The 17,545-nt window shown below is 38.9% G+C and overlaps 2 protein-coding genes across 7 annotated transcripts in view; both read right to left on the reverse strand.

Moving 5' to 3' along the window:
- LOC111335667 (A disintegrin and metalloproteinase with thrombospondin motifs 1) overlaps positions 1 to 2,972 on the reverse strand; it is a 28,525-nt gene extending 25,553 nt beyond the window's left edge. For 3 of the 6 annotated variants that reach the window (XM_022941655.2, XM_088729184.1, XM_088729181.1), the window contains exon 1: positions 1,413 to 1,613. The gene's annotated coding sequence lies outside the window, so the exon portion shown is untranslated. Of the gene's footprint in view, positions 1 to 1,412; positions 1,614 to 2,853 lie in introns of those variants that run through there. The other 3 variants (XM_088729180.1, XM_088729183.1, XM_088729187.1) reach the window with 2 other exon arrangements.
- Positions 2,973 to 3,298: 326 nt separating this feature from the next.
- On the reverse strand, positions 3,299 to 14,808 carry LOC111335686 (uncharacterized). The gene is made up of 8 exons (XM_022941677.2): positions 14,565 to 14,808; positions 11,224 to 11,431; positions 9,552 to 9,856; positions 9,153 to 9,281; positions 8,146 to 8,459; positions 5,938 to 7,086; positions 5,087 to 5,354; positions 3,299 to 4,312 (listed from the first exon to the last, which is right to left on the reverse strand). Exons 1-8 carry the CDS (start codon positions 14,709 to 14,711, stop codon positions 3,944 to 3,946), a joined length of 2,889 nt encoding a protein of 962 aa, XP_022797412.2. The 5' UTR covers positions 14,712 to 14,808; the 3' UTR covers positions 3,299 to 3,943.
- Between the last annotated feature and the right edge of the window lie 2,737 nt (positions 14,809 to 17,545).

Here is a 17,545-nt window from a genome sequence, read left to right on the forward strand (position 1 = left end):
TAGACTGCGCTTTAAAGTTCCTAAAACCAAACCCCAGGGCAGAGGCGGCAAGAGAACTTTCAGCCTATTTCACTTCCATGAATCGAAGCCTTAGGGTCGCCTGAAAAAGGTGAATGCTTTACGGATAAAGAATAGTGACCTAATAGTTTACCGAATAGTTTACCTCGAATAGTTTACCTCGTTAAAGTGCTAGCCAAAGTGATTATAAATGGTTATGATGTTGCCAATCTTCCATTTTCTTATTGTTTTTTTCCTTCTCACGAAGGCCTTTTGTAGACATAAGACGTTTGATAAAACATGACGCTCGCTATACAATTATTCGATAATCGACATTTGTCGATAAGTCTCCCACATATTCCTCATACACGAAAGGCCTCAAGTGAACTGATACAATTAAACATGATTGAATTGGTAACATTGACGTTCTGTTTTGAAGATTTTAACCAAATGCTAAGAGGGCATGCAAGTCAATCGAAACGTGTCACTAGTCACCATACATAATTCCATTACAATGAAAAAAAAAAAAAAAAAAAAAAATTTTTACGTGCTTTGATATCTTCTTTTTGAAGCCGAAAATCTACGGAAAGCCGGAAATGATTTTAAAAGATAGAAATAAAATGATGAACTTTACTACGCGTACTGCGACCTCGCAAAAAAAAGGAAAAAAAATAAAAAGAAAAAATAAAGGAGGCGTAAAGTCGAAGGAAACGAGAAATCCGTTTGATCAGGACGTTAAGCGCTGCACGTAATACTTAAAGGAATAAAGTAAAATTACGAGAAAAAAATCAACTTCTATATGATGCAGTAGCGGTCCGGATTTAACTACGTGGAAATCCATTTTTTCTCTTTTTCTCTCACTCTTTTTTTTTAATGTTAACTCTTTGGATACAATGAATATATGAAGTTTATATCTATACATATGTTAACTCTTTGTTTGCTTGTTTTCTAATGGATAGACTAGTGTGTTCCGATTTATGTGTCCTGTGGATAATTATGCCTCATTATTTTTCAAGTCACACCTTACACGTCACCAATTACAAAAGTATACTGTTAGCGATTTCTTTCCGAACTTAAACCTTGCCTAAACAGACACTCTGCGTAGACAAGCGAAATCACGGAATGGACCCCCTAGGCGGAGATGACAAGAAAACATCCAGTCTTATTTATATCCACTGAAACCTCGGATTGCTTGCTCGAATTGAAAAAGTGAGATGATAAATAGATTTTTAAACGTTCTTAGCTAGACCTTCCAAGGAAGAAATTTTTAAAAAACCAAATGGCGAAAACTACGATATTCACACGTGGTTTCAGCTTTAAGAACAGATCTGCATGGAAATTTCGTTTCTCCTTGCGACACAACATACTTGTCAGTTTTCAAAAGCTAAGTATTTCTTTCTTTTTCTCGAACTTACCGTTATTGTATTTCCTTCTTGTGACCTTTCGTATGAGGCTCCTGTGATTGTTTATGTATGATATAACAGTCGTCTTTGGATAACTACAAAATGTTGTAAATGTCTATATAAAAGAAATTTGATACAATTAAGCGATGACGATCGAGTGTGAAAAATGAGAGTTTTCGTGGCCGCGAGTGTTAACTTTGACAGCAGATAGAAGTAAGAGAAATTCAATATTCTTAAAGTGATGACAATTGTGCGTGTGTGTGAAAAGACGTGACTTTCCGTGGTCGCGAACATGATCGTAGACAACATATTTCCGGCTGCGTCACTATCGAATGTTGCGAACTACCGGAGGAATAGAGTCAGACAAAGTTACGTATGATAATAATTGAATTACTCGCGATAAGTATTGTTATAAACTTGCAGTTCGAGATAGTGCCTGCAAAGAGATAATCATTGTAATGCCTTCAAGAGAGAATGGCAACTCCCCTAAACTGAGAATAACATCTTCCTGGGAAATGTTGAGCTCAAAGTGAAAATGACCCCTTTATTTAAAGATTTTTATGCCTCAAAGAGACCCTTATCATAAGGAGACAAATCGGAGATAACCCGGTGTTTCATTCGACCCCGACAAAAACTTTGTTATGCAAAACGATTAGCGTTTCATCATGAATAATCCACTTGAGAGCATAAGGGAGTTTTTCATTCAAGACATGACTCGAACCCATACTTCTTCGAATTACACGGGCGCTGAACTCTTCATCTCCTGGTGATCTTTTTTTTAAGCGCAAATGAGATGAAGGCTAGTCATAGTCAAACGGAACGATAAGGACGACGGGAAGGGTTCCAGCATATTTCTTCCCGTGCGTCTTCTCATGAAACAATGAGACGAATGGCATTGCTGGGGACGAGTCAGACCCAGGCGGCCGGGCACCAGAGCATAAGCTTATATGGGTCAAAAGTGAAGAAGGCGTTTTCATATTGATTACAAGGGTTTTTTTTACTATTGTCATGCCATTGGAAGGTTTCTGTCAAGATATGATGAAAAGAGTCACTATTTGGTTGTGTAAATCCTCATTCAACCCTAGGATGTTTCAGTACGAAGCGATTTTAAAAACACTGTTTTTGACGATAATACAAACACAGGATTTTGGTCTTGTTCAGATGGCTGACCAGTTGCTATGCATATTGTAAGAATTTCAAAAGATTACTGCCATAACAATTTAAGACATTTTCTATCTCCTCCGTAAATTTGGATTTTAAATCACAAAATAAACTTCGATTCCCATGGCCTTAGAGTTGAGACAGCTCTTTTTTTAGTTATAAATGGCATAATTACGATATGGGCAGCTTTAATGATTTAAATTTGTCAAACGACCTTTACATGCAAATAAGCAGATGGAGATAACATTCGACAATGTGTGTTCTTTTTAAGATCTTTTGAATATTCTCTTACCTTGGCTTTAGGAAATATCACCTAGTTCTCAAATGACTCAGATCCCAAATTGCAGTGAACTTCGCTTGTAACCGTTTATCTTCTTGAGGCATTGACGATTGAAGCACGAATATCGACTTCTCTCATTCAAGAATAAAAAATATTGTCCTTTCGTACCATCTTCGAGTATATTTTCCGGTTTGGTCTCTCATTTGCTTCATATCCGCTTTTCGGAAGTACCTTTGTGTTGGCAATCTGGCAAGAAATATCCTAGATGTCAATTTCCAACCAATGAGTCGCTCAAATATTGTTTGAACGATTTTCATTGTCAAGGACCCACTCCAAAATTCATATTGGAAGTCATCCTCGAAATGCTTCAAATTTGTTCTATTTTTCTTCTTTCCCGAAATTTTTTCCAGCACTAAGTTCTCGCCTGGTCTTGATTTCATTGCAACAAACGGTAAGCTTTCTTTTTTTAAACGTTTATTGTTAGAAGTTGTTGGAAGTAAACCATTGAATTGATCACGGCTTTATTCAAAGTGCTCGTCCTAAATGCTCCATTTACCAATACAGAGAGTCCAATTTTCATATGCAAATTTGCACGTCTCAGTTTTGTAAATCTTGTTAGGTCTCTGAGCGGTTTTCTGCTCACACCATTTGTACCTTTGAATACTTATCATTTCTTTATATTTCAAAATGTTGACACGATTCTTAACCTCAGTTCTTTTTTACTCCTATAGGAAGTTTCTTTCTGCAAAAAACTGTAGAACGGAAAAATCATGAATGTAATATAGAAAAAAAAAAAAAAAAAACTTAACACCACTGACATATGCATAAGTTGAGAATGATTCTAATGACATTTTCACTGAAAATAAAATAAAAGTTTAAAAAGTCTGTGCCTGCTGGATAAGAGACTTTTTTGTGGGTACTTCAGTCTACCACGTATTGTATCCTATCATAACGCATGTTTCCCTGTACTTCTCTTTTTTTTTTTTTACCATAGCAATCAGCCGGAACGAGTTTGTTATCTCATTATTAATGGCTGTTGTTTCCCAGTAGTTCTACCATTAAATATAGAATACGTCTAATATGGCTGCCTAACAACCAGAGTTCAAAGAGATGGTGCGCAAACTTCTTGGGAGAGGACAGTCAACACCTTGTGACACCCTGCCGCATCTGGTCGGTTGTGTGGTTCTCCATCCCAGCAACGCAGCATTAGATCTTGCCAGTCAGTTGGAGGCTTCGTCGCGCCTTCTATAAATGAAGGTCTCTTGTCCGACACATGTCCTTCTTCCTCAAGGGGAGCTCTCTTACCATACCACATCTCCCAAAGCATTATACCAAAGCTGTATATGTCGGCCTTGTAAAGGATCTTTACCGGGGCGAGGTAGGCATCGGTTCCCGTCAACGTGTCTATGATCATCTTAGTGTCTTCAGAAAGGCGAAAACCGGAGACCTTAACGACACTTCTTTGTGAAAGCTATGAAAAGAGGTTAATAATGAACGCGGATGTTTTATCTGGAAAATCTTTTCGGGCCCTCTCTACAAAATCAGACGTGGAGCATTCGCTTTTCGTCTCATGACACCTTAATCAATTAATTCCATGTGCACTTAAACGGATATTAATCAGCAAAAAGAGAAGCTTTGATTGTGCTCCGTTTTGATTGTGTTCCGGAAAGCACGCAGGAGGCGGATAAAGCAGGAAAAAAGTGTTTGTCCCCACTTCTTGAGTGCTCTAGCCGCTTCTTAAATGCTCTACAACAGAACAGAGCACAGTCAAGGCTTCTCTATTTGTTTTGTAATATAGAATCCGTTAAATTTTCCTGGCAGGCATTACTTTCCATTTTCTAAAGGGTTTGGTCATATTTTTTGAACATTCCTGTTTTGTTCTGTTTTTTTTTTTTTTTTTTTGAACAAGAAACTACATGTTGGCTCGTTTGTTCCGAAATTTCACTTTCAATATTAGCAAAAAAGCTGGAAATAGTCGGACATAGTTCATGTCGTGACAGCTTTAGCTCAGCTCCGTGTTTTGCACTCTGATAGAGCACAATATTTCTGCAACACAACGACAACGCGTGTTATATCCGAACGTTTTTACACTGAACCAATACATGAAATAAAATAAACGTATCTTTATCGATTGATCAATATAGTAGGTAATTAGAAATGAACTGATCCTCATAAGGGGATTGAAATCCAAGCAATTGTATGAATTAAATCCTTGACAAAAGAGCTTAGACCAATTTAAACTCACCAGAATTTTTTCCTGCTTCAGGTCGCGGTGAACAATACCTTTGTTGTGTATGAACTCTAGAGCTGCAGCTATGTCCTTCGCCCAGCACAGTACATTTTTCTTGGCGGTAGATATAGCGGACGATACAGGTATATTTTCAGGATTCTGAAAGATGTGATTCATCAAGTTTTCCTCGCAAATTTCCATAACATGGATCACCCGTAATCGATCGCCATCATTTAGCAGTGATGTCCCAAAGAACTTGACAATGAAGGGAAAGTCAAGCTTCCTACAAGAAATATAGCATCCACCTTTTATTAATAAATTATTCCATTTCATTTCGAATTTCAATGTACCCGAAATTTCGGCGTCAGTTAACCGCTTTGTTATATATCTCGGCCCTCTCTTCCTAAATCACCCAAATTGATATTGTTGTGAATTCCCATGTAACTAATTCTCCTTTAGACACTGAGCCGTTTTTCATGTATTTACTGCAACTCATACTACATGATTTTCATTGGATGTACTTTTCCGTTGATGCAACCTAGAAGGATATTGCGTTCATTCATTGCGCATGTTTAACTTTTAGACTGTAAGAGACTAGGGGAAATGGTTCAGGGAAGGAAATTAAGTTTGGTTTTTATCTTGTGAAAAACACAAAAAATGTTTACCACTGCGACAAATCCTATGATTGGCTAACACCTTTTGAATGGATCATATTAACCTTCTGGATCCTTAAAGAAATTGATCGAAAAAACACCTGCTTAAATTGTAAATAAAAAGTATTCTTTTTTAGCTTTATCGATACATGATATAGAAAATTGGGTTCACAATCTCTTCCAGCGTTAAACAATACTCTGATAGTAAATGACCTCAGTATTTCTGTTTTAGAGAGGAAGCCAATCGCGGTGGATTCGTCTAGCTCTTCCTTCCACAATTTCACAGCCACCTGTAGGGGTTCTCTTTTTCCCGGTATCTCGAATGTTCCACGATAAACTGAACGGAATGCTCCTTCTCCCAGAAGTGAAGTTTGATCTTCTACCCACTTCAAGTCATTACGACTTATTTCCATGTTCTGTACATCATTAATGAAAAAAAGCGCCAACTTTTCCTTTATTCTCACACTCATCTCTTGTAAAAGCCCATAGAGTTCTTTAATTTCCTCCTCTGAGCGAGTCTCAACTCTGAGCTGCTGACATAGCGTTTTGTCAGCGGCTATGAGCTCGCGCATACGAACTGAAACCTGTCTAAGGTATCCCCGAGCATCTTTGAGGTGCTCTTCCACGAATAACCATAGCTCTTCCTCTTTAGCCACTTTACAAAGATATTCACGGGAGGCTTGCACGATGAAGCCACGTTTATCTTTTTCGTATTTTCTAGAATCAATCTTATTTGTTACTTTGTTTTTAAGTCTCATCACACCAAAGACTGGGACCAAAACTGCTAGGCTGACTGGAACCAGAATTGGACTTGTAACCCCGATCAGAACTTTTTGGGTCGCGCCGAAGTCGTTCGAAGAATGACGAATGTTTAATCCACTAACAGCATCATCCGTGATAACGGAGTTCCCTAGGTATCGGAATGGAAGTAGACTCTTACCTTCATCAAATCGCTGGTTGCAGAATTGGACGAGAGAGCTACAAGTGTACGATAAAATGTGGTTCTTGGCTTCCCACTCGTCAATCGTGTTCTCAAGTCGCCTCTTAAATGCATTTTGGATACCATGTTCCGTTACTTGCCAATTTTCTCCAGTATCTGGAATATCTTCAAGCGGCCACGAGGTGAATTTCTCGATAACTTCAAAAGACTGGAGGTGTTTGGACAGCGTCCTCACGGTGTTGTCTGCCAGTCTTCTGAAATGCTCTTGCAACTCGTATTCTACTGAGCACAGCCGCTTCTCAACGTCACAAAGGCGTTTAGAATGAAAATCAGAGACGATTTTACGACCATTGGACGGGCAAAGATGATGCTTGACCATTTTCATGTGAAGAATCATGCGTGAAATGACGAAGTCAAGCCATCTGAGAAAACAAAGCATACAGAATTTAAGTTAATTTTTTCACCAAAAACGTTTATTGAATATCATGCGTTATCATTCCATGTGGATGAAATATTAAGATATAAACAAGTTGGAAAATAAACCAGGAAGATATTATGGCGAGTGTGGGGATTTTGAGCGCAGTTGGACTTTAGGGAATATATGTATGGCTTTCACCAAATTCCCTTCATAAAGCACTTTCTAATAACCATATAGAAAAGTAAACCCATTATTATCCAAGTACACTTCGTAGAGTACAAATAACGCCATAAACGAGTACAAATATCATGCGGCATTTGTACTCTAGAGTACCGGTTAAACAGGTTTTCTCGCATCGCGCAAGCGAGGAGTTGAATTGTAGTTACGGAAAAAAATGGCGGACAATTTGAATCATATTTCGACGACGAAGAGTCAGAATGGCTGGAAAATATATATCCAAGTTTATAAGATGAATCGAACGAAGAAAAACAGCTAGACGACCTGGAAATTTCTTCATTTATTGAAGAAAATAGAAACAGTAACATGACAACGCGCCCATTCCGTTCCGCTTCGCATACTTCTGTCACGCACTCCCGTAAATAAATATCCGCGAAATTCGCCCGCACTGAAATAACAGTTTGGCGTGTTGGATAATAAATAACTTATTAGACGTTTTTTTGTGTAGTATCGCTGAGTATTTTTACTCGTTATTTGTATTTTGACTCGGCCTACGGGCTCGTCAAAATACGGCATAACTCGTAAAAATACTCAGCGATACTACACAACAAAACTTCTAATAAGATATCTTAATTTTCTTCGCGTCTGCGTCTGTTTAAAATTATAGTTTTCACTGTGCGTCTGTGTGAGCTTCGTTAGATCAAGATAAGAGCGCCACAGAACGTCTTCTTCCTAAAGAGAGTAAAGATTTAGAGGGGAATGAGATGAAATAATGCATTCGGGCTTAACCACGAAAAATGCTTAATCCAGTTAAGTTAAAATATAAATTATGGTCATGATATCCTCATGCAGCTTTGTAAGACCCTCTGGTCACAACAGAACGTACCTCCACTGCCTTTTCAGCGTTGCTTTAATGCTTTGCAAGGCGCTGGATTTAATGCCATCCATCAGCAACGCAAACTCCTCGGGAGCTTTTTCACCGCTTTCGGTGTAAGGCGATGAAATGCAAATGATTTGAGAGTCTGGGTCTAATTCAGGCCAGTATTCTCTGAGTTTCTTGACGAAGTAGTATTTGATGGAGTCAGTCTCTTTTTGAGATACTTGATTCCAGTTGTTACATAAGAAAAGAGGAAAAATTGACGAGGTTTCACTTTGTTGATCAAGACATACTTTTCTGCTTTGTTTGATCGGTTCTTCCATCTAAGGACAAACGTACATTGCTTTTAATTGAAAATTCCTTGAGGGTGAAAAAAATAATAACGACCACGACGATAGAAGTGATGACGAAAAGTAATGGCTGACAGTTATTCACGGAAGTGGAGGTAAATATCCACCACCTTTTAACGACACTGAGGTGAATAAGTTTTTTTTAGCGTATACCACACAGATACCAAAAAAATAGTTTACTTCTCTCATTACACCGCAAAATGGTCTGCGGTTGAGCTCATGACGCGCGATTTTGTCTCATCAGCTGCTCGGAGGTGAATATTGCTTGCTATTGACTTTCGAACTAGCCAATCAGCACGCGCAAAAAGCACTATTCATTTGCGTGGTGTATATTTAATAATAATAATAATAATGATGATAAATAATAAAGATAATGATGATAATAATAATGATAATGATTGATGGAGATGATAACTTTAGCTGTTACGTTATTGACATGATAAAATGATAATGATAATAGCTTACCATTCCTATTTTGGACTTTTTCCGCCTAATTTTGCTCATTAATCTGATCAAATACGATGATAAAAAGGCGGTTACGAGTTGATCTGCAGCAGGATAATTCTATTATTTAGTTAACGTTTGGAAAATGTGCCCCAAAATTGAATGAATGAATGAAAGCATTGCTTGTTAGGTATGGTAACGCTACCTGAGTAAGCGACTTACATCATGTTGCTGTGCTAAACTGTTGATGACGCAGATAACTGCGAAAGCCTCAGAAAGGTACACTTTTACTCTCTCGTCCACGGAGGGTGATTTACCAAATGCTGGACTGTCAACTATAACGATTCTTTCCTAGGAGAGAAAAGGATGATGGGTAAGTGAACCTTAAAGAAGGTCTACTTTTTTTTAAATAAATATTTTAAATTTGTAATTGTTATCGTTGTTGAATCATCCATAGACTTTTTTCTTTTAAAAAAAAAAAAAATCAACAACTGTACTCCTAAAGGGTTAGACTGTGAAAGAAAACGATATATGTCGGATATAATCCGTGAAGAAAATAATTATTTCCCAGATATAATCCGTTGATGAATAGTGCATTGCAAGACCTTTCTTATTACCAACCTTCAGCAGCTTGTTCGGCCAAAAGATCTCAACCTTATCACAACCCTGCCGATCTTGATTCAGGAAAAACGAGGAGATTTGTTGAAGAAAGTTTTGTTGAGAATTCTCAGTCATCTCTTCAGGTTGAATAGTCTTTGAGTGAAGCCCTGTTTTGGGATCTGCGTCCTTAAAGTGCGCTACAAGCGTGTGGGTTGTTCCATATCTTAGTTCGCAAATGATGGAAGAGGTGTCAAGAAAGGAGTCAGGGAGTAGTTGTTCCCCGAGAATCAGACTCAGCAACGTGCTCTTTTTGGAATTTCTTTCACCTGTCGAGAGCAATCACCAGAACAAAATGTACCACAAAATCAGTTGTGTTTAAATATCCATTAAAGAAATAAAGTTTCTATTGCATATTTTCATGATCATGCAAAACACGTATTTCGCGGATATAAAAGGATGATACATGTAATGGGTAAAATATCCTCCCGTGCGCCTTTTAATTGGAGAGTTATTATTAGTTTTAGAAATCATACTACAGACATTTATGCAAAATAACATTTTTGAGATCAAGATGAGTTAATTCAATCGAAAGAGAAAAAACAACAACTAAAAAACAACAACTAAAAAACAACAAGAATAATATGCAATGTTTCTTTCTTTTGGATTGATAGCTTCTGCGTTTATCGCTTGGGGAAAGGAAATATCTCAGACACTCTGTTAAGGTATGACCACAGGTAAAGGATTTGACTTTTCAGTGGAGTTTAGAAATTAGTTTGATAGTTGTTTTGTCTGCCAGGCGGCTTAAGCAAATCTCTTATGGCGAATGAGGAGATGAGTATGGAAAAAGCTGCGTAAAGTTGGTTAACACGAACCGGTGCCCGGTGCCTGGTTCTTATCTATAGGACAATGTAATTGAGCATTACACTATTTACTGCAGGACGAGTCTTACTCTGGTGAAGGCCAAGGAAATGAATTCCAAAGCCTTATGCACGATTAAGTCTAAAGTACTGGTCATGAACAACACGAAGACATGGTAGAAACGGAGAATATGCTGCAATGGAAAAGTAAAGGCTAGTACCAGGAATAGACATTGACATGGAGAAACTGTGCAAGACATATTACGTCCACCAAGTATTTCGTTTCCTGTCTCTTGTTACTCTTTTACACGCTATTGGCGTAGTCCTGTGGCAGACAGTCTGCCTGGGGGTGAATAGAGCGGTTGGGAGGGGATTTTAAGCTACAATAAACGCCCATGCTTCACCTTCTACTTAATTATGAGCTTCCAATTAACAAATGGTAAACACTAGAGCGTACACTATTGAGTTATGGATGCACGCGGGAGGTTTGCTCAGCACTCAATAAGCTAGAGTCGCTCTCGGCTATCGCCTCGAGCGACTCTTACGCTTCTTTCGTGCTTAGCAACCTCCCGCGTGCATCCATAACTCAATAGTGTACGCTGTGGTGTTTACCATTTGTTTTATAACATAACATTGATACATCGCAGCTAAAGAGTTCGCTTTTATTTAACAAATCTTACGTGACCAGAAAAAACAAGCGCGCGTGGAAAAATAGTCTTTGCATTTGCTCACGTCAGCAGCGTACACCCATAAGCAAATGGGGGACGCTAAATTAACCAATCAGAGCGCAATTTACTTTGGTTATGTTAAAAAATTTCTTATCATAAGTAACCAACCTGCAACGAGCACGACGTATGGCGTTCTCTCTAGTCTCTGTTTGTGGTGGGCCATTTGGTTTTCGAGATTTTTGACTCCCAACTCCAGAAGTGCGTAGTCCTTGTCACTCAATTCATTCAGACAGGCGTCTGTGCTCTCGAATAGTTCTAGCAAGTGTCTTTGTCTTCTCATGACTTCTTCCCTGGTCTCTGTTAACACTGAGAAGGCCTGATGAGTAATGCATGGAATGGTTACATTGCTTTACAAAAATATCATCAATGGCAATGAAACTTGGATTTGCCATTCTTTAACTAAGACCCAGTTCAAACGTCGAATTTCACTTGTGCCGAACTTAACTCCTATTTTAGTCGACTAAAATAGTTCAATACGGCATTTGATTCAAACGTCGAATTTTACTCAGTTCGCTGTCAATATTCGCAGGTTCACTACTTATTTGCTCAGACGAAGACTTCTATTGAGTGTTTGCTTAATTGCTTTACCGATGGTTTTGCGGTTTTGCTGTTTGTTTTTGCTTCGTCATCTTGGCTTTTCGTCATGATACTTTGACTTGATTCACGTTACATCATTTCAGTGAAACACGACCCACAATACGCCACAGATCTAAATTTTCTTACTTTCCACCCAGGAGTGCCCTTTTCGTTTTCAATAACCGAACACTTCACACCAAAGTAATTATCGCTCGGCAAACAACTATATTTTGTCTTTGCAAAGCAAGAACTACAAATTCCTTCGTCTCCCACCATTTTTTTGTGCTGTTTTGGCTTTTTCGCGCTGGGCATTCACAGAATTCCTGGCGAGTTGTGGGTAATAAATGAATCATAACAATTTTTTATAATTCATGCATTAAGTTCGGCACCTGTGAGATGCGACGTTTGAATCAAAAGTCGAACCTAAGTCGAATCTTCGACTGTTTCAGTTGCAGATACGGCGAAAGTCGCATTTAATCTAAAACAGTCGAATTTAATTGATTCAAACATCGCACTTCACATAAGATGTAAGAGTTCGACTTCGACTCGGAATTCAAGTTGAACATCGAGTTGCGACGTAAATATACGAAGAAAGTCCTTTCATATAGAAGCGGAATTTTTAAAACATAGGTAGATTCAACTTTACAATTAAAAAGAACCGCAGAAACGAACCAGAAAGGAAACCGTCACCATTTTTCAAGCAAGATGACTTATCAGCGCCAAGTTACAACTAACAGAAAATATCGATGGGGCAGTAGAAAAATCGAGGTTTTTGCCAGTAGAGGAGAGGAAACTTTGTGAGAGGAATTTATTTGTAAGAATAGAGCTGCAGGCGCCAATCAGAACACAGCGATGAGAGCCCACGGATGAGAGCAGGGATAGAATCGTCAACAGCTTTTAAAGTTTTATTATCATAAATCTAACTCGGAGTTTGAGCTATTCGTAAGAAATGGAGTGACATTCATCGTGACATTCTTCTCTTTGATAAACAACCCTGTGGCCTCGATTGCATGAGAATCTAGACAGCCGCGGGCCAGGGGAGCAGTCATTGGAGAGGCTTTTCTCAAGGGAGGAGCCGCTAAATGAAAGCCAGATTAAAAAGCTTCTTCTCCGGGCAGGGTCCATTCGATAACATTTAACACCTTCAGAAGAAGAGGAGGCAGCGGGAATTGAATGGGAAGAATTTGAAGATGAAGTAGAGCTTCTAAACTCTATCCATTCGCACATTGGTTTGAAACACCTCATTATCTATGACACTTTCAATGCTTGTGAATATGCAACTGAGCGAAAACTCCTGAAACTGAATAATACAATTCTCAAGGAAATTCTTGATTCTTATGAGATACCTTGCACATCGAAGGGCAGAAAACAAGACTTTGTTGCAAAGATAGAAGAACTGGTCACAGAATCGGCGGTCATCTCCAATGACTGCCCCCCCCCCCCCCTACCCCGGCCCGCGGCTGTCCAGATTCTCACCGGCAAATTTGGAACAGTTTACAAATTGAATTCGGATGGAGCTGTGTTTAGGGGATATTGTTCTCAGCATGGCTTTAAAGTTGGAAGATGGACAGGATTACAGTGCTAGAATACAAATACCCGGTAGCGCTGAATCGTCACTCAGAATGAAGGCCTAAATTCCTACAGACTCGCACCCGTAAAGAAATCCTCGGAATCCTTGGACCTTCGGAAAATAAAACCTGACTTACAGCTATTCTACAGGATTAGTAAGTGCACTGAGCTGTTCATTTGCGATTATTTTGTGATTCATTGTGGATAATTACGAATGCAAATTATCGAAAGCACCGCCGTACAGGTAAGTGAAAATTTCACATCGTTTCCACTTCGCTTTATTTTTTTCCTGCGATAATAGCTATGGATATTATTACGGAATATGGTGCTCTCAAGCACGGTTGTTGAGTCTGTGCAACTCTTGATATCTAGTTTTGTCCCAGTACGGAGAAATCGCAATTTAAAAAGTACCCCTTTTCGACTTAGTCGAGTAGTGGCATATTTGACGTGACGACAGTGTTTACATTTATCAAGATACTCTACCTTTGTGATCACACTCGGAAAGTTGATGTAATAAACTGTTATATTCCAGAATATCTCTCGTATTGAATCATTTTTGACAGCGTGAGATCCTAATAAAGATTGCTCATTTTGTGTACACAAATGATGTCAATTTCACGATTCGACCTACGTGCGGAAAATTGTTCAAAAATAAAAAAATTTTGAAATCTGCGGGAAACCACTTTTGCTCCGATGATAGACAATGGTTTCCTTATCCACATGCAAAGTTTAAGGCAAGATTTATTTTTGAACCAATTTCGAGTGGTCGGAAATTACAGAGACACGCTCTTAAGAAGGGAGAACAACTTAGAATATACGAGGTTGACATTCTAAATATGTTCGCTATGTATGTTTCGAGCTCTGAATACGATTTAGGGAATAATGTCCACTGAACTGCGATGCATATGAACCGATTATCAAGTTTCACCCTCTTAAGCGATTTCGCCATCTGATTTACATTTATTAAAAACGCTTGGAATAACGAAGTAATAAAATGTTAAATGAAGAGCTTGGTGTTAGCTGATCTACATTACTTTTCGTTCAGTCCAGTCAACAACCAATAAAGTTATTGTCCATTGCTTTCGTTTCAATTCTGAAACGGTGTCTCTAGGTCAACTAATAGTAGCCCAAAGCATACACAATGCCGGCCTCATGACAGCAAGTGATTCGTTAAATTCGGACGTTAAATTAACCACATTAGGCCAGTAATTCGGGGCCATTACTTGATAATTCTCCGACAGGTTGGCGATGGCGGTCTACGCTGAGTTTGAATGGACACTAACCATAGATGCTTACATTCTTACCTCCTCTGATATTCTGAGCGCCTTTTTCACCCTCTGTTTCATCTGGTCCAATGTCTGCAGCCCTATTAGCGAAATACCTCGAGACTGCATTAGTTTAACCATGCCCCCAAGATCGTTGATGTTTTCAAAGTCTATCGACGCACTCATGTTTTAGACACCGTTTGGATTCATGTACAGAGAATAGGAAGTTAATAAACGCCTCTGCCAGACGTTTCATTAGTCTGTTGATCACATACGGGATTTCATATTTACGTAACAGCTTAACCTTTGACTACGGTTGTCACGGTTGGTTAGATGAGGTTGTTTTTGCCGAAGCCTCTGGATTGTTCATTGATTGGAAACGAAAATCCGTTTCAAACAAATCACACATCCTTTTTGATATGGATCTGGATGGATAGATGGATTTTGCATGACGAGCTTTGCCCACTAAAGAAATTTATGCAAATTAGGCTAAGCCGTATCTGAGATCCGCCTGGCAATTATTAACTGTAAGAGAAGATCTCAGTTCGCGCTCACAGCACGTTCAAGGTGTTGCGGATGAAGTTTCTGTAATTACTTTTTGGCACTTTTCGGCGTCAAAATTGCATAGTTTGGGTAACCCAAAACCCTTAAGCTGACCTTTCTTGTCATAACACGAATGTTTTCCAGAAAGGGACATGCGGTAATGTCGGTGTCACTCGTGTGCAGGCATTTTTCCAGGTAAAACCCTTGCTTGGAATCAACTCATGTTTACTTTAACGCTCCTTTTATGCGGACAACGTACGCCAAAGCAATTTTATAGTTAAATGTAAAGATCAGAATATTTTTTTCTAAGGATGATAAATGATCGACGCTGAACTAAATTATACGTTGAAGAAAATGCAAAACAGCATAACATGCAAAAGAGGAAATTTGGAAAAATACGAAGTTACGGAAACCATGAAAATCTTCGATTTTTAAGAAAGGAAATTTTTATAAATTTTTATAATTCCTTTGTTTTATAAACCGTAAAACTTAGTGACAAGTCGAAAGGGCTCGCTCTTGGTTATGATACCAAAGAGTAGAGGGACACCACGGTGATCCACCAGGTGTTTGATCATCGTCGCTGCTCGTGGTGTACTTTGCTACTTAGGTGATCGAGATCGACGTTCTTCCTCTCTTTAATTCTGACAGCTGTGTGAAAGACCTCCTTACAATGAAAAACGGTCGATTGTGCTTTTTCGGTGGCGGCTTTAACGCTTGTCCATATTCAGCGCTTATCCTAAACATCGCATCTCTATCTATCTACAAGACGCGCTGCGATGTATTATTCGTCCATGTTCAACACAACAACTGCGCTACTGAGATAGAGAATCGAAAGATCACATTGTTGCGCTTGAGGCAGAGTGCGCTAAGTTTGCCAAGTTCTACAAAGGAAAACAGATCGTACGGCCTCCCGCAAGAGTAAGGACAAAGTCTATTAGTTACAAGCAATGGATAAGTGGCATTGTAGAAAGTTTTAATTCGTACCTGAATCGAAAGGCCGATGGTATGTAATTTTGCTCTTTTCCGTTCTTCACACACTCGAATAGCTGTTAAAATTAAATTTAATTGCGGTTTGTGCAGTCAAAATGCAACGTCGCCCAACATGGTTTTAGTTAAACCAGCGTCTTCTGAGGCGCTTCCACCAAAATAATTTAGAACGGAACAACAGCGCTAACCGATTTAATATCTTCTCAAGAACATGTCAAAGTCTATTAAAACGCAGAAATTAAAAATAGTAAGAATTGGTGGTTCATGTTAAAAATCTTTAAAGAACACTTCTCAGTTTGGCTCGATAGTGCTGTCACTTTGCACTAGCTGTTCATAGTGACTTACTCATTACTTTCAGTATTTGTTCGAACTTTTCTTCGACGAAATAGGGGACCTACAAGAAATCGCAATTCACCTCTAAAACAAAAAAATAACAAGCTCTTCTCCCAATTGGACACTAGATATGACTGCGTAGTAATAATTGCGTAGTACGCGAAGTTGCAGTGTGAGAAAAATAATGAGTGAGGAAAATAATTCTAAGGGCTGTACAGCGCGATTTTTAACATAGATGATCTAGCTAAAAGACCTGCTTGTCTTAGATATTTATGATAATATAAGAAGGTCTCCAAGGAATAATAATAACCCGGGGTGTAATTTTGTGATTGACAAAACCTGATAACTCAGGTTTATGTTTGAAAGGGCAAATCATTTAGTACATTTCACTCCAGAAGTAAATAATCTCTTAGCTTTTGTAATCATTATTTTGATTTCAAGCAAATGGTGTCGAGTTGAAAGATACTAAGTTCCTGAAACATACATCCAAGTTTTGTTGGCAAGCATGCCGAATGCTTTTATAAGCGTGCGAGAGAAAAATGCATTTGCGGCCCCTGTATGGAGAGAAAAATCCAAAGTTTTTTATTACTGAGATGGTAGAGTGAATGATGTTATTTCTGGTCTGAGTCATCAACGATTTAGCGCGAAAAGAATGGGCAAAAAAGATCACGGGAATACAGTCAACGCACGTTGGACAAACGGGGCACGCACGAGCAGGTAGCCATTCGATGTCAACACGAGAAGCACCGCAACAGGGTTGGGCTCTAAAATGGCAACGAAAGGGCCAGAGAGCAACCGAAAACGCGAAGAAGTTTCGGGTGGAAAAGTTTAATAGAGGGGTGACAACAGGTAAGATATTCTTCAAAGATCATGTAGGAATCGTAACCGTTGATAAAAAGATTCGTCCTACCTCCTGATTTCAGCATGACGAAGAACACTAACCTTTGCTATAACTATCAGAGTGGTGGCTATAGGTGGTTTCCAGGCAATCACCAGACAGAGATAACAATGATGAAACGAGCAAATGCTGGTGGGCGAACAAAACGAGTTTATGAGAGATCTATTGTTTTCCGCCCACCAGCATGGCGGCGATGACGTAAGGTAAAAACCACCTATCGATTGAAACCTCTCTGAATTTAGATCTTGTAAACGCGCAG

Source organism: Stylophora pistillata, chromosome 7 (assembly GCF_964205215.1).
Source record: "Stylophora pistillata chromosome 7, jaStyPist1.2, whole genome shotgun sequence".
Taxonomy (NCBI): domain Eukaryota; kingdom Metazoa; phylum Cnidaria; class Anthozoa; order Scleractinia; family Pocilloporidae; genus Stylophora; species Stylophora pistillata.